Genomic DNA, 24,074 nt, shown 5'->3' with positions numbered 1-24,074 from the left:
CAAAGTTACAGAGAATGCCAGACTCCAATGAAGACTCTCCAATTGAAGCGAATTCCGTGTCGACCATGCCATGACAAGTGAATTGTAACATCCTTCCAAGCAGAAATCAAATTGGAAGTAAGAGGACATCCAAGAATGTGTCTTACAGCTTGCTAAACGTGACCTTTAAAAGAGATGGCTGCCAATGACCAAAAGAGGAAGCAACAACATGCCCACACAAGCAAGCAAGCAGAAGAGCCAAGGCTGAACTTGTTGCACAAGAGTAGGCAACAAATCACTTTCCTTGCACATACCGGTGCAAGTCTAAGATATTGAGGCCTCCACAACGCTTGGGAGTGCAAAGTTTCCCCATCGACATCAAACGCAAGCCTTTTTTGTGAGCATGAGTCCGCCACAAATGAGACAAAATCAATGACATGAGGGAAGTGAGACAATGGCTAGGCCAATGTAACAATGGCAAATAAAATTGAACATTACCCATCAAGATACTTTGAACGATTCGCAAGCGAAAATGCAATGGCCATGTGGATAGTTTCCAGTAATGCAATTTAACATTCAAACGCGGCATAACCCAATCCACTTTTTGAATTGAGTGACATTCCATTCAATTGGATACCCCAATGGCCTAGCAATCACATTCGGAGGAACAATCTCTCGAGGCTACAACAGATCATGCCAATCACAAGAATTCAACAGTAGAAGCTTCGATTTGCGGAAATTGATTTGCGGAAATTGATTCAACAGCATCAAAGTAATTGGCCGCCAATGAGAAAATTACTTGCAAAGCGCTTGCTTAGGCAACAATTTAAGCAAACCCTTTTCCATGACACTAGCAAGTCTTGTTTCTCCCATGCTGCATTCATCATGAAAAGCAAAGGCTTCTTGAGAGTCTCCCAATAGGATAGGAAGAACTCCATAGTAAGCCCATCCCAACCAAGGGATCGCCAATGGCCCAATGCAAGCAACACCCAATGCAATTCAGAATCAGTAAAAGGTTCCTGAAGGCATTATGCATCCTGAGAAGAAATGATTGGTTGTACATGAGAGAGCAACAACTGTCGTGCTTGACAAACCGCTTTAGATGGCTAAGAAGGAGCAGTAAACACATGTCAATAATGTGAGACCATGGCATTAGCAAGTTCCACACGCACACATCTGCATGCACTCAAACTCATGCACACCCAGAAGCAAGCCAACAGAGGGAACACACACCCATAAAGAAAAACAAAATAGGAGCCAAAGAGAAAAGATCAAACCCGAAACTGAAAAGCACCAATGAACCAGCAAGAGAAACGCCCAAACGAGTGCAAGGGAGTCTGCAGCACGAGGTGGGAAGGCTGGTATGGGAGCAAGGGCACAGAGGCTATCCTAACGGGCTCTGTGTTGAGAAAGGTAGGGAGGTAGCTTGGAAAGCGGGCAAGAAGACGAAGAAGCTGATGAAGAGGCCACGGGACGAATCAATGCAGATGCCAAAGGAGACGCGACAACAGCCGAGAGGGGTAGTGCTGCCGGTTGAAGTCGCAAAGCCAGGATCTACTGGGGAGACTTGCCCGCAGGGAAGCAGGGAACCAGCCCATAGGATCTGTTAGAGGAGCCAGGTCCCTGAAGATGAGAGGGGACCAGGCTGGAGAGGCTGCAACTGCGACAAGGGCAAGTGGAGGGGCAAGAGTGTAGGATGGCACAGGTGTAGATGGTCGCAGGGTCGTGGGGAGCAGAGACAGCCAGCTTGCTCCATGGGAACCAGATCGCGAGGAGCAAAGGCGGTCAGATCGTGGCTTCACTATGCTTGTCAGGCTGGGTTCAGATGAGGGTGTAGGCAGCTGCGTCCGCCCTACTCATCAATATCCAAAATTTACACCTTTTCTTCTAACTCAAGGCTTGAGAACGAACGCTGATCATTTGAAAAAACTCGGGCAGTGAAAAGATGCACTCAACATTAACATTTTTCAAAAAATTGGAGGGGTTACCCACTTGTGAAATCCATGAAAAGATTGTGACACCAATTAGCATGAGACACAAGCTTATACAACATCCATAGGCAATTGATTTTTTATCGGATATCAACATAATGTATGCATGCTTTCAACAGGTTAGCACTAATGTATGCAAAAATAATATTCATCAAGAGTATCTGTCATGCATTAACAGCAACATCAGCCAGTTCGTTGAGAATGTCTGCAAAATGTTTGTTGGCTTTACTGTTGAAGACACCCGAGGGGAAACACCAGCGTTTTACTTCGTTATCTGGACTTAACACCACCTGATTGCATTTAAGAACACATGTTAATCATTGAAGTAAACTAAATGGCTGAGACTAAATTGCATTTAAGAACACATGTTAATCATTGAAGTAAACTAAATGGCTGAGACTAAAACTAATAAGCACTTACAAGTTGTGAAAGGGAATTTTCCGAGAGTAGCATCGAGCTTTTCACCAATAGATAATATCCATGACTAAATATCATTAGAGCAAGTAAGCAACCATGAGGATGAAAAGGAAAATGTTACACCCATACGTACAAATCAGTGCTTGTACGTGATGATAGAAATGAGGCACCGTTTACCTGATCTGTTGGCCCAAAACCTCTAACCGTATCACCTGCTACTATCATGATGCCGTCATCTCCAAGTGGCTGAAGAATAACAGCCTGCTACAGAAAAGCAAAATGTGTGAAAACTAGGAAAAGTAAGAACCATCCAGCCAAGGTCATCCACAGCCGACCTGCGTATTTGGTGGAAAAAAGCTCAACTCAAATCGCCCAGGATACAAAGAAAGGTTTGCCAAATAGCTTTCTGCCATAATCATTTACAATCTCTACATAAAGCCATTGCTGAAGGTACATGAAACTACATGCATGTCATACATTTGATGTGTCAATACAGGTGCATGTGTGTCAAACAAATGAGAGCTCTTGATACCCAAGACTAAAGACATACGCTTTCCAGAGTGCCATGCCGCCTCACACAAAGACCCCTTGACCAGGTTCAATGAGTCTACAGTCTTTGCCTCTCCTTGAACTACAGATGCCAAACCAGCTTGAAGCACACAGCAGCCCTTGTAAACAATGACAAAACCTCGGCAACAGGAAATGCTTTTCAATGCCTCCCAGGCCCTGCACCATTCATAACCTTGTGGTCAGTTTCATGCTAAGGCTTCATTTAAGTAGACAATGAAAGGATAAGTTGTGCGATGATTACTTGTTTAATATCCATGCATATTACAGAGGCACACACATGACATCATTGCACAAAGGCATAAGCTGGCATGCCAATAATAAATTTTCCAAAATTCGTTGTATATCAAGTTCGAGTTTACTGAAAGCAAGAAATCCTGCTCTTGCATGTCAAGAGCACATGTTGTCTTGAGCACATCTCGGGTTGACAGTAGACAAAACAGCAATATCAACATACCACATAACTTCTGCTGCAGCACTTGCCGGTAATGACTCCTCAAGTCTAAGGCAGCTAATTCCATCTAGTTCAACCTGCCCACCATGTCTTAGAAAGTATTCAGAACCAATATGAGGTCTCCTATCTTCAGCCCATGGAACCATTAAAGCATGCTCACAGGAATAAGCTTTTTGGGCTTGATGGAGATCCACACTAGTCCTGTAAGCACCAATGTTGTTGATAACACAACGGCTATGACATCTGCTCTTGACTGCGCACTAAAACAAAAATTTCCAAATTAACTTGTGGCAAAAAAGAACTCCATATTTACAAAAGAAAACAGAAAGCTTTGATAAGCAGCAAAAAATAAAACCTGCTTGCATCCGCAACTGGAGCAATTCCTGAAAAGGTTCTATTAAGAAGCACAAGCAGAAAAGAGGAGGCACCAAGAAGGGCTGGAGCAACCCTCACCCTTTCGTCATTTTTCTTGATCCATTCATCTAAACCAAGCCTTAATTTTGAATCCACATCTTGGCCTGCCTGATGAGATCCTCACCATCAACTAACGTAAACGGTTCTTGATTAATCTTACACTAGCACATATTTGGAGAACCAATTTTTCAATCAAAACAAGCTGACCTCACCTGTTTGCACATTATTAAAGATGTCCTTGTCCTCTTCTGAAACCTAGATGCTATGCCAACAGGTAGTGAATTTTGAAATTGGAATCGGGATGGAGTTACAAAAAAGTTTAGCCTGCCATAAACAAAACAAGTGAAGAGCGTGTTTAATTGCAATGCAACTGAATATAAACATATAAACTGATTAAAAAACTCAATGTCGCAGCAAATTATAGGTTATAGTCAGCTTACATTGACACATCCGTCAAAGCAACTTAATAATTTCCTTAATGATAGTGTTTTCTGTAGAAGAAAGTTGCGGGGCCTGGGTAGGGCCTTATATCAATTGCTTGATTTCCAGCAAGAGAAGGAAAAGGCATACTTTTAGGTCCTTAAGCGCCAGGAATTTTTTAACCTTCTTGTAGAATAGACAAGCCTCACCGTGGCACATCACCTAAAGTGTTTAAGGTATAATGCTCTTGCAATAAATATCTAGTCTCTTATATCAATCAAAGTAGCTCACGTCGACCCACCAAATGCAACCTTTGAATAGCTGATGAACAAATTGTGAGGGATTTCCTATTGCAGAAAAACGTACAAAAGTGATAGATAGTTGATAACCTGAATTTCTTCTCCTCTGTTGGCAGATTTTCTCTCTAGAAACTGCAAATTCGCTCTCTCTATAGCTGAGAGTATTTACTTGGTTAGTACAACACCAATTTCGCCAACCTTGGAAGAAGAGAGCTCCACCAGGCCCAATCCTTGACTTCAAAAAGAAGGCATCCTTGTATTGATGCTATTATTCTTTACCAAAAAGCAAAGGCGGCCAACATCTGCATAAATAAGGGCAAGAACAGGCAGCACCGCAGCGCACGATATGATGCTCCCCACCCCCCTTCTGTGTGCGCAGTCAAAAGAAAAGTTTTCAGCCGGTGTGATCGGCTTGTGTGTTCCCTGGGTCCAATGGCTTGGAGAATACAAGCTCTCTGATTACCGGCCAATTACAGCAAGGGTGATTACAGAGGCAAGCGGAGAGAGCATGAAACAAGAAGATTGCAGTACAAGGGGCTTGCAGATTGTGAACATGAAGAAAGAGCTAGATGAGATTGAACAGCATTGGAAGTTAGCATCGGAGTTCAGAAGCTTGTGCTGGAGGGGTTGGATTTAGTTCGTATGAAACTAAATCCATAAAGTTCTGAAACGGTTCGTATGAAAAGAGTTTCAAAGTTTCAAAACCGTTTCACTAGTGTATGAAACACCACAATATAAGTTTCATCAAAATCTTTTGATGTCAAGCCATAAATGTGTATTCTTACAGCTTACACTCATAGCACAGATACACACAATCAACCTAAAAAGACTATGAGATCCAAAAACAATTGAAAACCTCAATCAAAGTCACACATGGACGAGACCATGTGGCTTCGACACAAGGAGAAAACATCCGCCTTTAACACGTTCGAGACAAGTTTCAAAACGTTTTAAACGTTTTGTAAGTTTCTTCGATTGAAGAAACGAGTTTCGTGGCACCTATGCTTGGATTTTGCAATTTTATTCCAAAAGATGGACAGGGTTTATCAAGTGTGAATGTGCAAATCAATTTTGAAGGGCAGAGTCAACACACTCAAACCAGAGCTAAGCAGCTCAATCCTTTCTGGAGTGAAACCTCCAGATCCAGGGGGAAAACCGCAAAACAGTTTGGGGAGGAGAAGGCTGAGAGGATGAAACTAAAGAAAGATGACAAGCAGGAAGGGAATATGGGAAGACAGAGGAGCAAGTGGAAAAGAAAGACGAGGAAGGAAAGAAGGACGAGAACGTAGAGGGAAAGAAGAAACACAGAAAGGAGGTGGAGGAGAAAAGAGAAGAGAAGACAAAGGAGGAGGTTGCTGCTGTTGGGGGTAAAAGAAGGCAAGAGAAACAAGGAGAGGAAGGAAGAAAGAAGCAGCCAAGAAAGTGTCAAAATAGGCAACAGAAGATGCAATGAAGACAAGAACTGGCCTCTGATCCGATGTGTGTGTGTGTGGAAAGGGGGAAGGAGGAAGGGGGGGGGGGGGGGGGGGGGGGGGAATGAAATGAAAAGAAATGTTATATTAAACGTCTTCAAAAGGCCAAAATGACCTATGAGACCCGAAAAGCAATGTAACAGAGAACGGGCGGAACGCAGCCCAAACATTCCGAAATGGCGTTCCGGACGAGTCCCGTTCCAAAACCGGGGGCAGGAAAGGAACGCCGTTCCGGAAAGGGGTGTAACCAGAATGTTGTTCAGCAACGGGGCGGGACATGGGGCGGGACGGCTGAACAGGCAAAAGTACGCGTTTGGGGGCAAAAAAGTAGGCATTTGGGAGTAGATTTGGGGTTGTTTGGGGGACATATTTGGGGCAGTTTGAGGGCAGTTTTGGGGTTGTTTAGGAGTTGAGTTGGGACTAAGCTAAATGGAGGTAATTCAAGCCTTACTTTAGTCAACCGTTCCGGCCCCGTTCCCCTTCCGCCCCCCGCCCCCCAAATTCCCGTCCCGTTCCGAACCCTTCCGTTCCCATTCTCGTTCCAGGTAACTATGCCAAAAAGTTACATCTCCGGAGAATCTGATCAAATGTCTAGAAAAAAACTAAAACAACTAAAATAAGATTGTAGGGCACTATGGTGCGGGGGTGACTAGGAGCTCTCTCAAAGATACAATCTCATGAGGAATCAAGGGGGTAAAAAAGGGGGATTGTGAGGGTAAAAAACATCATCGTCATCGTCAGTGTCCCAAGATGTCCAGCATCGGTCGCTGTCAAATCTCGTCAATGTCCTCCATGGTAAGTACTCTGACTGGGCGTCCCCTATGCTGTAGTAGAATAGACCTAATCTTCTGTTATAGTCCCCATTGATGTCATGATGCTCCTCTCATAGTCTGGATCTCCCAAGCTCAAGGGCTCGGTCAATCAATATACCTCTAGTACGGATGGACTCTGAAATGTGCAATGGTGGCCGCTCCTCTAGTTGCATAGTAGCTAGTTTGAAGAAGTGTGTGGTCTGTCTTTGGGACTATCTCTCTCCGCCTGATACCCTCAGTAGACCCTCTCTATGTCTGCATAGCTTGAAAAGATACAGATCAAGGCATCTCTAATCCTGGTATCTCATAACGAGAGAGAGAGAGAGAGAGAGAGAGAGAGAGAGAGAGAGAGAGAGAGATGGGTAAGGCTCTCCATGCTGATAACAAACTGCTCACACAAGTGACCAAGGGTGGTCCAGCATAGATCCGACATGCTCCAATGGATAGACCCAAGGTAGAGAGACCTGGGAAAGGCTCTCCATGCTAATAACAAATTGCTCATACAAGTGACCAAGGGTGGTCCTGACATGCCCCAATGGATAGACCCAAGGTACACAAAACTACGATGCTACTGCCATCTCCACATGCACATGAGACCACTCACATTGTCTCCACATGGGCTGCCACCCTATCCTCCTGAGAAAGCAAGGCTCTGGTGGGGATCACTGATCTAGAGCGAAAGAGAAGATGCCACCCATAGAGCATGGAACATCTCCTCTCCGTGCTACTATTGGGAAGGAAAAACCCTAGGGCTGAAGAAAACACTAGCAAAAGCTGATCAAAAATGCTAGCATGTTGATCTCCTCTCCGCCCCCTCTCCTAGGGGCGCCTGCACCCAAGGGCTCTGTGCACACACTGCTCCTATGGTAATCTACCCACAGGTAAATTGTCACGAGGACGTGGCAACTGTTAACTTTGTCACGAGGACATGGTGCTAACCTCAGTTGTTGGTTTCTTTCCAATGATTTTTGTTTTATTTTTAAGACCCTCTTTTTGAAGTAGCAAACGGTCAGACATTGTATGGCCAATGTGAACCGTAGTTTCACCAACAGACGGGAAGTGGTCGGCATTGGAATTCGTATAGTAAGAGGATGTCTAGGCTCACAGCAAGATCGTGTAGGTCCCCCCGTCGCACTTAGCAAGTTGGTGGATACTAGGAAGTGAACTCAATAAAGGCATAAAGTCAAGGTGGGACTACCAGCAGAGAGTATCCGACAGTTGGGCCACATTGCACTTTTGGATGCAGTCCCAATGAGGATAGATGGTCAGATGACCAATGGGAGCCCAACGGAAGCATCTCCTCAAATTAGGGAACTACTATTTTGGGCCATAAAATGTGTTCGCGTCATTACCTTCAGTATGACCAAGGGAACATTTAACAACTCTGCCGCGAAGTCAACTTGGCAACCAATCGGGAGATTTTTAGGCGGTAACCCTAAAACGGGAAATGGTCTGTAAATGCGTCGAGTGGCACATTCCTGTCCACTTTCCTCATGCAAGAAGAAGTGGCTGTCACAAAGTGATGACGTGGCGGACAACAAAAACCCTAATTTCTGCCAGAAACCCTAATTTCCAAAAATCGCGGAGGCTATTAAAAAATAATAATAATAAAATTTTATTTATTTTTTTGAAAATGATGAGCGACGCGAATTTTGCTTTTTTTAATAAAAAAAGAGAAAAAGACTCTCTAAGAGAGAGAGAGAGAGCGGATGCTTTTTATTTTAAAAGCTTTTGGGGCTCTGCTTTTGGGCATCCCTTGTAATCTTTAAATTAGTGGTGAGGGCCTCACTTCTCAGGGGCATCTGGACGCACAGTCTGAGAGTGAAACCCTAACCGCTCTCTTGTACTTTGATGATTGATTAATACAAAAAGAAATACCGAAAGGGGCGCCAGTCTTTGGGGCCAATATCTCTAGGCACGGAACTCCGCCGGGCCAGTGCAAATCTATTGTGATCTGTGAATTGTTTTGAAGTGGTGAATTGGTGCTGTCGCGATTGATTTTTGACTTGGAGTGTCCAAGTCTGTTACAGTGGTATCAGAGCACGGCCGATTTCTCTTCTACGAGAAATCCGATCCCCGAATTTTTTTTTCCGCAGCACCTATGGCTTCAAGCAATGATCAGTCGACTCCCTCTGCATCTGGAGATGCGGGCTAGGATCACAACGAAGATTCAGACAGAGAGTATGGCCCGCCTAGGCCTACTCGGGCAGAGCAGCAAGAGATGGAGCGTCGTCAATTGATTGGCGATGCAACAAAGATGATGCTCAATTTTGCCAAGGACCCGAAGATGGCAAAATATATGACCCAGACCTCTTTGGAAGAGGTACAGATGGAGTGGCAAAAAACCACAACACCACTCCCGAAACCCGCTCTCAAGAAACCTTCTGCCTCCAAGAAATATACGGAGAATGAACTAGAGAACGTGGTTGATGCACGGATTGCTCAGCTTTTCGACGTGCAAAAGAAAGGCAAAAAGCACGGCAAAAAGCAGAAGAAAGGCACTGACTTCCCGGGATATTTGGATCGTCGGTCGACATTTGACAAGGCAAAGAAACAGAAGAAGCGTGTTCGATTTGAAGGAGTACCCAGTTCTTCTTCTTCTTCTAGCTCTTCAGATTCGAGCTCTTCTTCTAGCTCTTCAGATTCGAGCGAAGAAGACAGAAAAGGTAAAAAGCGAAGCAAGAAACAAAGCTTCGGAAAGGGCAAGAAGAAGGCTACATCTCGCCCAGAGAGTGACAGTTCTACTGAGGACTTGTCTAACAGACAGCTCAGATTCTGATCATGGAAACTTTTATACAAACAAGAAGAATTTTTACAAAGCCAACCAGTATGACTTTCTCGAAGATGAAAGCAAGAAAGTCCGAGAGTTTAAGGAAGGTGGCCACTCGATCAAGTTTGATACTTTTCAGGATACTCAGATGCTTCGAAGGCTTTGTCTTTTATACAGCAGTTTGACATCGCTTACGCGGGAGGACGCTATTCAAAGCACTCCAAGATTCAGAGAGCTACCTCTTACCTTAAGGGAAATGCTCGTACTTGGTGGTCCACGCTTCTTTTAAACAAGAGTGCGCCAGTTAAATGGCTGAAATTTGAAAAGCTTTTTATTTCTTCTTGGTTTACGCAAGAATATGAACAAGATATACGAGCTGCTTGGAACCATCTTCGGATGACCAAGAAAGACACAATCAATGCTTATTGTGAAGATTCTGGAGCTCTTTTCTACCCACCTCTTCATTCAAGAAGATCTTGTTCAGAGAACAGATTGAGCGGTTTACCTTGGGTCTACCTACAGAGATCTGAGATCACTGCTTGGAACAGAAATCACCTTCTATTAAGGAGTTGATGAGTCATGCGAAGCGGGGCTTTTCCATTCACTCTGGCAGTCTGACCTACCCCACAGATGAGACCATGACACAACGAGCCGAACAGACTTCTGGGAATGAAAGTAGAAAGGAAAAGAGCAACCCAGAGAAAAATGATGCACGACCCAAGCTTACTCCTGAGGAGAGAGCTCGCTTCATCAGAGAGGGGAAGTGCTTTGGATGCAGGAAAAGGGACATATCTCCGCGAAGTGCCCTAATAAGGCACAGAAAGAACAGAATGATAAAGACGACGACAGGTCTGAGAGTTCGAGAGCAACTGAGGAATGTGGCAGAAAAGGCAGATAGAAAAGCAAAACTGGTACCACATGGCGTGGGACCTGCACCGAATCTAATGAATGAAAGTACAAATTTGCTGCTTTTGGGGCAAAGTGAAGGATCGGGAAGCTCTTTTGAAGGAGCCAAGGCCAACTTCTTTTCACTTGGAATTGGCGGCTCGATTTGGAATTACGCCCGACAGACTGACGCCACAGGCGGAGGTAGTTCGACTGGCACCTGGATGGGATGTTGCCATTACACCGAGCATTGGCAAACTTCGTTTGCAATGACAGGGGTGTTCAGGGCACGCGAGTGATGTTCTACTCAGGATCCCTTGGTACCACAAGAACTACGCCGTGGTTGACTACCGGGCCGAGAAAGCGACTTTGATAAATGAAGGGCTTAGAGATTGTACTTGATGAACTTCAATTTCTTACTCATTCTTTTGGGAGAGAACTGAACGCTGGATAAAGGTTGAATATGTTTTGACCTGATCAAAAGAACGCCAAGATTTTTCTCCACACTCATGCCGATTGCTCTTCAGAGGGCCTGAAGATCAAACCATTGATCTGATACCTGGAAGCACGCCACCGAATCGGCCACCTTATCGTGTGAGCCGAGTACAGAATGAAAAGATTATGAACCCAGTGAAAGACCTCTTGGAAAAGGGTCTTGTCCAGCCTAGTACTTCATCGTATTGCTCTCCAGTGTTGTTGGTTTTAAAGAAATCCGGATCTTGGAGAATGTGCATCGATTATAGCGCTCTCAACAAAATCACCATCAAGAACAGATTTCCGATTCCTAGGATCGATGATATACTTGACAGGTTACAGGGATCCTCGTGCTTTAGCAGGATTGACTTGAAGAGTGGATATCATCAGATCAAGATAGCGCCAGGAGATGTCTACAAGACAGCTTTTCGGACGACTTTTGGGTTATTTGAGTTTTTGGTGATGCCTTTTGGCTTAACCAATGCTCTTGCGACATTTAACCGGATGATGGACAGGATTTTTCGAGAGTACAGGCTATTTGTTGGCACTTTCTTTGACGACATCATTGTTTTCTCCAAGAATGAGGCAGAACACAGAGATCATCTGCTTCAAGTCTTTCAGGCATTACGAGATCACACGTTAGTGATTAATGCAAAGAAAAGTGAATTTTTTATACCAGAGATACACTTTTTGGGACACATTGTGTCAGCAGCAGCAAGAGTGCAAATGGATCAGGCCAAGATAGAGACTATCCGTGATTGGCCCGATTTGAGGAATGTCCATGAAGTTAGAAGCTTCTTGGGACTGTGTTCGTACTACAGGCGGTTCATACGAAAGTTTGCAGAGGTTGCTTCCCCTTTGCATACCTTGACAGAGAAAGGAGTACCTTTTTCGTGGGGACCCACAGAGGTGACTGCCTTTCGAACATTGAAACAGAAATTGACTACGGGACCTATTTTGACTTTGCCTGACTTGCGGAAGTCATTTGAAGTATATTGTGATGCTTGTGGTCGTAGTCTGGGTGCGGTCTTGATGCAAGAAGGCCATGTCATAGCTTACGAGAGCCGTTTGTTCTCTAGGCCGGAGATGACAGCACAGATCTATGAGAAAGAGCTTTTGGCGGTTATCCATGCTCTTACTCAGTGGTGGCGGCATTACCTACTCGGAGCGGATTTTACTGTCTTTACAGACCATCAGAGTTTGCGCTACTTCTTGTCACAGAAGCAGCTTTCGGAAAAGCAAATGCGGTGGGCGAACATCTTGTCACAGTTCCACTTCCAGATTGTCCATGTGCAGAGACAAAAGAATGTGGTGGCAGATGTTTCGTCTCAAAAACCGTTGGTTCTGGCTATTTCCGCGATACATCATAGGAGCTTCGAGGATATGGTCGATCAGTATGCCACAGATACAAATTTTGCAGATATTTTCACACGGATACGGGATGGGGAGAAAGTAGCGAAATACTCCCTTCGGGAAGGCTACTTGATGAGAAAGACTATGTTGTGCGTTACAAAGCCGTTAAGGGATAAGGTTATGACTGAATGCCACTGTCCACCCTTTTACGGGTCATCGCGGCATTGCTACCATCATGAAAGGGGTAGAGAGATACTTCTTTTGGCCGTGACTCAAAAAGGACGTGGAAGAGTTGTGCGCAGTATGCCAGAAGGTCAAGTTTGACAGGCATAAGACACAAGGATTGTTACACCCTTTTTACCCATACCCACCCGCCCTTGGGAAAGTATTGAAATGGATTTCATTTTTGATCTCCCAAGAAAACAGAATGATCACAATGATTTTCCGATTACATGGCACATCTGAGACGATTGTCTCCGACAGAGACCCCAAATTTATGAGTTTGTTTTGGAAGGCAATTTGGGAGAACATTGGCACGCGGTTGCAGTTCTCGTCATCGTTCCACTTGCAGACTGACGGGCAATTTGAGATTGCCAATTCAGTGGTTTTAGATTTATTGAAGTCTTGTATCTCGGATCAGAAGACTCAATGGGAAAAGAACTTACCTTGGGTGGAATTTGCCTACAATAACACGATACACTCTTCGACGGGGAAGACGCCATGTGAGATTGTTGAAAGTGCTGCGAAGGTTCCATCCTTCCTGAGCACGAAAGATTAGATATTTGAAGCGGATGAATATTCGCGAGTTTTGGATACGGCTTTTGCCAAGGTTCGCGAGACTTTGCAGGAGTCTCAAGAACGACAGAAAAAGGCAGCGGATCGCCATCGTCACGACTTGAAACTGAAGGAGGATGATTGGGTGCTCTTACTTTTGAGAAGGCACGCCTACAAAAGAAAAAGGGAAAGGAGAGGCTTTTTCCAAAGCTTAGTATGCGATACTACGGACCTTTCCAGATCACTGACAAGATAAATGATGTCTCCTTCCGATTGAAACTGCCGGATTCATAATGCATTGCATGTGAGTCTCTTGAACCCTGTTAAGGGTGATGTGCCTGATGATGGGGAGCCTGACGAGCAACCCGAAGTGGAAGAAAACGAGGAGATCCTTGTTCCTGAACAGATTTTGGCACATAACGATACGAAGAAAGGTAAAGTCCGAAGGCGGTTCTTGGTTTAGTTCAAGAACTTTCCTGCATTTGATGTGAAGTGGATGGAGGAGGAGGACCTAGCAGATACTCCTCGGATTGTGAAACTTTACCTCGATATTTTGGTTTAGCATAGTCTACTCCAAACGGAACCCAGAAACTCAGCTTGGCCGAAGATCTGGTGTAGTGGGATGCACAAGAGGGGAGTTACTCCACTCCTTTGTCAACAGATGCCTCGATTTTGATACTAAAGTCGCTGATGTCTCTTTGAGCTTCAGGGATACTGAGAGCTAACAATATTCTGCTGGATGACTTTATGAAATGGAATTCCTGATAATGATACTGATTTGTTCTTGACTTCTTGTGAGTGCAGGAACTGATAGACGAAATGACTGCAGCATTTTGGTCTGATTGATCTCGAATAGACATGGTTGCAATAGGGGTTAGTCAATCGGACATCGATGAGGTCCCGATTGGACCTAGATGTGATTGCTAGCTACATTGCCGATAAATCATGGTCTAAGATCCGAATGAATGTTGAATGTCATGTGATGTCCTATGATGTCTGGTGATGTCCTGTGATGTCGTGTGATGTGACTGTCGATTTTGTACATGTGCTAGTTGTGTGTTCCTAGTACGTAGGTACTAACAGTCAGTGTCTGCTAAGACGGTTTATGGCTTTTGTCGGTTTTGCAGGCATAATCGCAGTCGATTACAATGCTTTCAAAAGGGGGTATGTCACAAAGTGATGACGTGGCGGACAACAAAAACCCTAATTTCTGCCAGAAACCCTAAAATTCTTGCAAACCCTAATTTCTGCCAAAAACCCTAATTTCCAGAAATCGCGGAGACTATTACTAAAAAAAAAAATTTAAAAATTTGAAAATGATGAGCGACACGAATTTGGCAAAGACTCTCTAAGAGAGAGAGAGAGAGAGCGGGATGCTTTTTATTTTAAAAGCTTTTGGGGCTCTGCTTTTGGACATCCCTTGTAATCTTTAAATTAGTGGTGAGGGCCTCACTTCTCAGGGGCATCTGGACGCACAGTCTGAGAGTGAAACCCTAACCGCTCTCTTGTACTTTGATGATTGATTAATACAAAAAGAAATACCGAAAGGGGCGCCAGTCTTTGGGGCCAATATCTCTAGGCACGGAACTCCGCCGGGCCAGTGCAAATCTATTGTGATCTGTGAATTGTTTTGAAGTGGTTATTTGGTACTGTCGCCATTGATTTTTGACTTGGAGTGTCCAAGTCTGTTACAGTGGCGCTGAATTTTAAGCTGGGAAGAGGCCTCATTTGGTTTTTGTCACAGGTTAAGAGCTATGGAGTGCTTTATTCCCCTCTCATGTACAGTGTGGTGCTAGGAGTGATGCTCTGCACGCTACACACTGCTCTCTCTCCCCTACGTGCAGTTAGGTGATGCCCCACAAGAGGGCTCCTCATTTGACTAATGTACAATTGTGTGGGTTCATGCTTTTGTGATGAGGCAAGAGCCTCCTTGAGCAGGAGCAGGGGTAGCTAACTGCTATTCCAAAGCAAGCACTGGTGAGGGTCATAACCTCACCATACAGGTGCGAAATCAGCGCTGTGTCTGCATTGTAAATTGACTGTTTTTCAACCATACGGACACCAGAACCTTTGGGAATCCTGCCCCATTGGCAGAGGACAGCTAGGGGACTATTTGGGGCTGAAAACAAGGCAAAACCAGTAAATACAGTGTGCTGAATTTACTGTTTTTGGGCACGAATCAGAGGGTATACACCAGTGGAAGTGAGTTCCAGCAGGGGAATTGTTTTCGCGCAAGTTTTGGGATTGCTATGCTACCGAAATTTGGCCAAAACAGACGGTATCTAGCGGGATACAGGTAAAGGATTCCCAGGACTCTACTTTGTAATTTACCCTCCTAAAGAATAAAGAAATACCGAAAGGGGCGCCAATTTTGGGGCCTACAGGTTGTCGGCGTCTGCTCGGAGCATTCTAGCTTCCGAGCCGTGTGTGTGCTTAAGTGTTAATTCCTGTCACAGGTTTCTTTTGCACGGTTTCTCTGTGTGTGTCTAAAGTAAAGAATTTCGGGTGAAAGCCAACGACTACTGCCCTGCGGGCCGCTTTCAAAGTTCCGTTGCCGGGACATTAATCACTTTTTCCTCAAAGAGTGAACCTCGGTTGTTTTGGGTAAAGACACAGAGTACAGGAACGCGGGATTACACTATGGTCGACATAGGGAAGGGCATTATGGAAGAGGGTTCCTCTTCAAAGGACAGACAGGAAATTCCTATGGTCTTCGAGATTGGCGAGAGCTCACGGCCACGTCAGACTGTACCTCCTGTTAATGTGAATGTCCCTCCAGTAGTACAGGGCTTTATGACTGGGCAACCTGAGGATGATGCGTTCAGGACTCAGTTAGTTGCCACGGTGAATGTCTTTTCGCAACTGGTGCAGAATCCAAGGTTTATGGAGTTCTTGCAAGCGCCACCAGTACAACAGCAAAATAGGCAACCTACATCGCGTACGGAGCTTGTTGAGGCTCAAGCCCAAGTACTTAATGCGACTCAGCAGGATAGGGAACACCCGCATGGTGCGGAGTCAGAGGCTCCAAAACAAGTTCCTCCCGTGCTTGAACAGGTGGTGTAAGGTGCAGCGGAATGAATGTTTGAACTTTGCTCAAGATGAGTGCTCCGAACTGTGCTCAAGGTTCCTTTTGTTCTTATGGAGGGAGAGCCTTCCGTTCTTAATGAGAGAGTGCTATGATCACAAACAAAGTGAATGGACACTGTGCGTGGAAGTGTATGAGGCTGAGAGATAGAGAGAGAAGAGAAATACGACACCAGAGGCGTAAAACCCTCCTCCGAAGGCCCCACTCTCGTCGGCGAGAGTGGTCTACTTATGATTGCACAAACTGGTACAAACTGAATGCATGTGACTGATGCAAGTCTAGGCTATGTCGGCGATGACGACGGTGATGGCGAGACCGACCTAAGGGCTGAAATCTGCAATCTTTTATCTGCTGTCCAAAACGCTATGGGCTGAAATCTACTGCGGCTGAAAACTGATGTTCTTTAGGGCTGAAACTGGTAGTCTTTTAGGGCTGAAACTGCAGGTCTTCATTGCTGAAATTGCAGGTCTTCATGGCTGAAAATCGCCAAGGCTGAAATCTGTAAAGGCTGAAAATCTGCAAACGCTAGGAATATCCAAAAACGCTAGGGCTGCAGATTTGGGAAAACGCTAGATGCTAGGGTCTGCTGGCGAGTACTTCTTGCTTGAAGGAAAACGCTAGGCTGAGGCTGATGCGGGGGATCTAGAAACGCCAAGTGCTGGGGGTGTATGGCGAGGATCACCTTGATGAAAACGCCAAGGATGGGATCTTGCTTGGAGGAAAAACCACCAAGGTTCTTGCTTGAGAAGTTGCCTGTTGAGCATCGCTCCTGTTGCCTCTTCTACCATTTAATGCTAGCCTAGGTTTGCTTATATACAAACTTACTCAATTTGCCCTACCCTTTCCAACAAAAGTCACTTAAAAATGATAAGTGAAAAATGTCAAAAATAGGTAAAGTAGGCTAAATGCACTGGAAAATTCCCCTGAAGGATTCTGATGGATTCTGATGGGAATGCCTATGATCATGCTGTGTGCAACCAGAGGACATGCATCTACACTAAGTGAATGGACATGCAGGATCTGCGAACAGACTCACAAAAGTGCCAAATCACTTCTAAATCAAGATTGACTGGACTGACTGAACCCTTGTCGTGCTGTAGTTTGTCCACGGACACATAGGGTTGGATGTGTCACGTGACATTCCCTCCTTTTCAAAGTGAGGTACTGGTACCGAACTGTATGGCGTCAAGGGAGATCACCAATAACATCCGGAATCCTCGAAAGGACTCTTCGCCGGCCCACTCTGATGTGTGGGTCGTGCGATACTTGAACTTCATAAAGGTCTGCAACGCTTGCTTCTTTGGGCTGCGCCGAAAGCGACACAAAGTCATCTTCAATGCTTCCACTTCGTCTATAGTCATGCGTCTACCTTCTTCAAGAATCTCCGAGACTGAAAATTCTTGAAACCACTTCCAACACAAAACCATGAATATACATATTCCATGTAAAGTGAGTGGAAAAAATCTCGTCTTCCTCAAAGACTCTGCATGCAATGTAGATGAACAAAGAGACGGAGTGCCAAACCGTTCACCACACACACGCAAACAATGAGATCGAATCTTTCTCTTATGATCTAGAGCAATCAACTGTGGCAATTCACAATGGAGATGTCCATGCTTGGTGCTCATACTTTCATGTGCTCTTTCTACAAATGTGTCATGCCAAGGAAGAGACATGGAATGTGACTTCCTTTAATGCATTCTTTTCAGCTTTTCATGAAAAATCCGCATACATCCGTGCTCATTCATGAGTGAAACGTGCTCAACGTACAATATGTCATGCCTAGGAAAAGGGATCACATAAAGACACTGACTAAAATACAGGAAACGATCACAAATGAAACACTCGTACAATGCGTGCGTATCAATCATGCGAACACATAATACTTCCTGTGATGGTTCTCTGGACCTAGGCTCGAGAGCTAAGATTGGTTCTTCCTGAAGGGGTTCTTGGGACCTAGGCTCGAGAGCCAAGATCGATCCTTCGTGATTGATCGAATCTGCAACGAGGTTAGCTTCGGTAGAAAAAGCATCCACTAACTCATCATCCTTGTGAACAATCACACCATCTTCATGCAACTCATCATCCTTGTGAGAAATCACATCTTGATCATGCAAATCATCATGCTTGTCATTGTCATCCAAACCATCATGCTCATCATTGTCAATCAAATCATCATCATGCTTCTCATAATCATGCAAATCCTGTGTGTCATGCTTTGGAGAAGAAGAGACTGAGAGAGTCTCTTTCTCCTGAATCCGTTCAATCTTGTTCTGCACATTAGCAATGAGAGAGGGAGAATGAACAACTTCCTCTCCACGAATGACAATGGAAGAGGCACTTTTGGCATACAGAGTGAAAGTGTTAGCCTCCCAATCAATGAGAGGGTTAAGCTCACGAAACCATCGAATGCCCAAAATCATATCACATCCTGAGAGAGGAGAGACAAAAAATGTCACGTGACACATCCCAACCCTATGTGTCCGTGGACAAGCTACACCACAGCAGGGTTCAGTCAGTTTAGATTAGCAGTGATCTGGCACTTTTGTGAGTCTATTCGTAGACCGTGCATACCCAGTCACTTAGCATAGATGCATATCCTCCGGTTGCACACAGCATGATCATCGGAATTCCCATCAAAATCCATTCGCATCAGTTAGGGGAATTTTCCAGTGCATTTAGCCTATTTTCCTATTTATTGGGATTTTCACTTATTATTTTTTAATGACTTTCCTACAAAAGTAGGTAGAGCAATTTTGCTAAGTTTGTATATAAGCAAACTAGAGCTAGCACTATTTGGCAGAAGAGGCAGCAGGAGCACCTTGCTCAACAGGCAACTTCTCAGCAGTACCCCCCATATGACCCATCGCAAGATCTCCATCACCATGAAGCTTCCCTTCCTTGGCGTTTTTCTCCCATAGTTTCCCAAATCAAGCATCGCCATCAAGTGCCATTCTCTGGCGTTTTCCGCGACCCACAGGCCTCAGCCCTTAGCGTTTTGACCGTCAGCAGCAGCAGCCCCAAATGCCAGCGTTTTTGGATTGCCTATCAGCAGCAAATACCAGCGTTTTCATCAGCTTTTCAGCCTTGCAAAACACAGCTTATGGTAGCGTTTTACAGCAGATGATCCAACCAGCCACTAACACTAGAAGACTTGCAGATGCTGCCATTTTCAGCATGGAAAAACCCTGCTAATCCAGCGTTTTTCAGCCTAGTACTTTGACAAAAAAACGCAGCCCTAAGGTGCATCACCGCAGCGTTTTTATTCAGCATAGAACCTTCGACAAAAACAGAGAATTTCAGTCCCGAATCAGTCCCCGAATTCAGCGACTAGAAACCCACAGATTTCAGCCATCGTCACCGTCGTCGTCATCGACATAGACCAAGTTGCATAGTCCATTGCATACGCATTGTACACCTTTGTGCAATCAAAGAATAGACCACTCTCGCCGACGAGAGTGGGGCCTTCGGAGGAGGGTTTTACAACCTCTCGGGTGTCGTATCTCTTCTCTCTCCTTCTCTCAGTCTCATTCACTTGCACGCACAATATCCACCCACTTTGTTCGTGACCACAACACTCTACAAGACGGAAAGCTCTCTCTTTCCCTAAAGAACTAAAAGGAACCTTGAGCAATAAAGATCACTAATCTTGAGAAAATACAACATTTATTCCGCTGCACCCTAACATTGGTATCAGAGCTTTGGAAGTGTTCTGCATTACTCAAGGAAAGAACCACAAGAACTTTTTTGCTTGTTGCAATCGCACGAACCCAAGTTTACTTGGGCGTGGCAATTCCTAATCGTGTTTTGTTGAAGAGTGACAGGAATCCCAAGAAAGAAGGGCTTGTACAGCCTCCCCTTGTGTCTCTTTTCACTCATTGAGAGCGGACCGTGCACTTAGCGGCCGGCCAATCGACGTAAGGTGGGAAAAAGCAACCTTGGTGTGAGCGCAAGGCCGCCAAGGGGTGCGCCCACAGAAAAGGGTAGAACTCGGGTGAAGAGAAGATCCTTCTCCAACGCGATTTGCAAGCGAAAGAAAACCTCAAGAACCCCAAGAACCCAAGACCCTCAAGACTCAAGAACATCAAGAACCTCAAGAACCCAAGTTCCTCATGAACTTAAGAACCACAGATTCCAGTGCATGGTCGTCACCCGAAGCGGCATGGATACTTCGCATTCAGGTGATGAGCATGAGAGAGGCGACGAAGGATTTTCCCCACCAGGAGATTTTTCCGACCCTCCCCCTTCGCCATCTACGCCACGAATTGTCCTCACTCCTATGGAGATGATGGTCAAGTCAATGTTGGACATGATGACACGACAACAAGAAACGAATCGAGTTGCCTTGGAACAACTCGCAAGCAAAGCAGATGAACAAGCGGCAAAGAACCGTGCACAAGAAGCCAAGGACCGCGAGCGCGAAAAACAAAACGACAAACTTGTTGCACAACAAGAACAACATCGACTTGCTCAGGAACATGAGCGCCTTGCTCAGGAACGTGAGCGCATTGCAATTGCCGCAAGACAAGAAGACCAGCGACTTGCCCTCGAACGCGAGTGCATTGAACGCAAAGAACGCAAAGCAGAAAGGGACGCCAAGCGAGAAGCTCAAAGGGAGATTCGTCAACAAGAATTTATTTCCCAAGTCCTAGCCTCGAAGACCGAATCACCCAAAGATCGTGGGAGTTCGTCGACTAGCATAAGCCACGAGGCGGATTCACACAATCCAGTCACAGAGAAGTTGACTTTCAGTAAGTATGACGGTAAGATGGATGCTATTGTTATTCATTCTTGGTTGCATCAATTTAATGCTTATTTTGCAACAACTAAGAAAACAGGCAATAGCAAAGTTTTGACAACAGCTATGTACCTTGCCGCTAATGCCATAAATTGGTATCAGGCTTGGCAAGAGGCACAGCTAGCCGCGCACCTAGAGGCAGCCGACAATCTCACGCCCCTCTCTTTTAGTTGGGCTGATTTCCAAGACAAGCTCAAGGCGCGGTTTATGCCACCTCAGTACCTTGCACGACTAAAGGACGATTGGCGAGCTATCAAGCAAAACGGTACGCTGGTTATGTCTATCGGGTTTTGCAGCTCGGCACTCAATTACGCAAATCGAATGCGAAGTGCAAGGAGGCATTTCTTTACAGATTGGACGATTATATCAAGTATAATGTTGAGGTACTCGATCCAATCGATCTCAACAAAGCGGTAAATTTCTCTCGCCCACGAGATGAAACACAACAAAGGAAAGCCTAAGGAGAACAAGACTTCCACAAGTACCTCGCAGACTTCTCAAAACCCGCAGAACGGTAAGAATGGTAAGAATGATAACTCTTCTACCCAATCTTCCAACAGTCTCTCATCAAAGAATTCTTCCAATGAATCTAAGAGTAAGGCTAACACAATTGCTAAACCTAAGCTTACTCCAGATGAAAAGGTAGCACAAGGAATTGTAGGAGGTTACATCACTTCGAAAGAACAAAGCACGCATTCTAAGGAAGGTCGTTGTTTTCATTGTCACATTAAGGGTCACATAAAAAGAACATGTCCTAAGCTTGAATCGAATGAATCTAAAGAACCCACAGCACCCACTATATCTGTCAATGCAATGAATGATATCACGATTGTGCCCAAAGTTTCTCAGGACCCTCCCATTGATGATTCTCTCATTAAATGTTATGGTCGTACGTCAGGACACCGTTTTGTCATATTGTTTGACCCAGGTAGTATGCATGATGTGATCAACCCCTCTCTTGTTGAGAGAGCCCGCCTTGAAGTTAGTCCGAGGTCTCCTATCGAGGTCTCTGGCTTTCGTCCTGGTATGGACGCTCTCATCACGAAGGAGTGCCTTGATGTGTTGTTTGCAATTCAACAGACTGCCTTCACTAGAAGATTTGTTGTTTCTCCTCTCTCAGGATGTGATATGATTTTAGGCATGAAATGGTTTCGTGAAATCAACCCTCTCGTTGATTGGGAGGCTAGCACTTTAACCATCAATGCCAAAAGTGATTCTCCTACTGTCTTTCATGGAGAGGACATTGTTCCTTCTCCATCTCTCATTGCTAATATGCAGGACAAGGTTGAAAGGATTCGGGATAAGGAGATTCTCTCGGTCTCTCTTTCTCCAAAGCAGGATACACAGGATTTGCATGATTGTTTGAAGCATGATGATGATTTGAATGATATTGCTAAGCATGATGATTTGAATGACAATGATAAGCATGATAATTTGGATGCCAATGATTTGCATAATGATTTGGATGACAATGACAAGCACGATGATTTGCATGATCAAGATGTGATTTCTCACAAGCATGATGAGCTGCATGAAGAAGATGTGATTGTTCACAAGGATGATGTGTTAGTGAATGCTTTTTCTAGCGAAGCTAACCTCGTTGTAGATTCGATAGATCCAGAAGATCTGATCTTGGTTTTCGAGTCGAGCTCCAAAGAACCCCCACAAGACGATTCGATCATTCAGGACGAACCGATCTTGGCTCTCGAGCCTTGGTCCAAAAAACCCTCACAGGAAGTATTATGTGTTCGCATGATTGATACGCACGCATTGTTCGAGTGTTTCATTCGTGACGGTTTCATGTATTTTAGTCAACATCGTTATGTGATCCCTTTTCCTAGGCATGACATATTGTATGTTGGGCACGTTTCTATCATGGATGAGCACGAATGTATGCGGATTTTTCGTGAAAAGCTGAAAAGTTTGTATGTCAAGAAGTCACATTCCATGTCTCGTCCTTGGCATGACACAGTTGCCGAAAGAGCACATGATTGTATGAGCACCAAGCATGGGCATTTCCATTGTGATTTGCCACAGTTGATTGATTTCCATCAAACAGAAAAGATTCGACCTCATTGTTTACATGTGTTTGATGAACGGGTTGTCGCTCCGTCTCTATGTTCATCTACATTGCATACACAGTCTTTAGAGAAGACAAGATTTTTATCCTTCACTTTACATGGAATGGGTATGTTCATGGTTTTGTGTTGGAGATGGTTTCAGGAATTTTCAGCCATGGACATTCTTGAACAAACACATGAACGGGTTGTCGCTCCGTCTCTATGTTCATCTACATTGCATACACAGTCTTTAGAGAAGACAAGATTTTTATCCTTCACTTTACATGGAATGGGTATGTTCATGGTTTTGTGTTGGAGATGGTTTCAGGAATTTTCAGCCATGGAGATTCTTGAACACAAAGGAGGCAAGTCTCTAGACGAAGTTGATGCAAGAAAGGAGATTCGGAAGACTTTGTGTCGCTTTCGGCGCGACCCAAAGAAGCAAGCGTTGCAGACCTTTATGAGGTTCAAGTACCGTTCGACCCACACAGCAGAGTGGGCCGACGAAGAGTCCCTTCCAAGATTCCGAATGTTGTTGGCGATCTCCCTCGACGCCATACAGATCGCTACCAGTACCTCACTTTGAAAAGGAGGGGATGTCACATGACACATCCCAACCCTATGTGTCCGTGGACAAGCTACACCACAGCAGTGTTGGAATTAGGGTTGCAGAGAAACACACACAGCTTGGAGAAGACGAAGGAAGCTCAAGGCACACAATAGAGAGTGTATTCCTTAGTGTGCAATGGAAAGATAGATAGCCCTAGAGTGATGGGCGTATATACAATGCACGGGGGAAAAAACCTCCTAAAGAGGGAAAAAATGCCCCGGCGGTCCTAGTGTGTTCACACACATCACTACCACATGTATATGGTAACAAATCCCCCCTGGAGTGATGCGGTGAACGAGAGCTAGCACATGAGTAAAGGGAAGTGCCATGCCCTGAGGACAGGATCAGTCCACAAAGGGGAGTAAGCCCAAAGCTTTGCGGAAAGCTTCAAGCTTCTCACGAGACAATGCCTTTGTGAAAAGATCTGCAAGGTTGTCCTG

General features: G+C 44.9%; 1 protein-coding gene across 1 annotated transcript in view; it reads right to left on the bottom strand.

The window, feature by feature from the left end:
- Window positions 1–2,021: 2,021 nt before the first annotated feature.
- The window catches only part of LOC147423812 (protein COFACTOR ASSEMBLY OF COMPLEX C SUBUNIT B CCB4, chloroplastic-like), a 43,580-nt gene continuing 21,527 nt past the window's right edge, over window positions 2,022–24,074 (bottom strand). The window contains exons 2-10 of the mRNA XM_086502067.1: window positions 4,035–4,146; window positions 3,764–3,930; window positions 3,569–3,668; window positions 3,412–3,485; window positions 2,938–3,113; window positions 2,723–2,793; window positions 2,565–2,648; window positions 2,391–2,454; window positions 2,022–2,260 (exon numbers count right to left, since the gene is read on the bottom strand). Of these exons, the coding sequence (XP_086358193.1) occupies window positions 2,241–2,260; window positions 2,391–2,454; window positions 2,565–2,648; window positions 2,723–2,793; window positions 2,938–3,113; window positions 3,412–3,485; window positions 3,569–3,668; window positions 3,764–3,930; window positions 4,035–4,146 (868 nt within the window). The 3' untranslated portion in view covers window positions 2,022–2,240. The remainder of the gene's footprint in view (window positions 2,261–2,390; window positions 2,455–2,564; window positions 2,649–2,722; window positions 2,794–2,937; window positions 3,114–3,411; window positions 3,486–3,568; window positions 3,669–3,763; window positions 3,931–4,034; window positions 4,147–24,074) is intronic.

The sequence above is a fragment of the Adiantum capillus-veneris genome, chromosome 26 (assembly GCF_014529385.1).
Source record: "Adiantum capillus-veneris isolate H3 chromosome 26, ASM1452938v2, whole genome shotgun sequence".
In the NCBI taxonomy this organism is placed as follows: domain Eukaryota; kingdom Viridiplantae; phylum Streptophyta; class Polypodiopsida; order Polypodiales; family Pteridaceae; genus Adiantum; species Adiantum capillus-veneris.
This window is presented reverse-complemented; position numbering and strand designations above follow the sequence as displayed.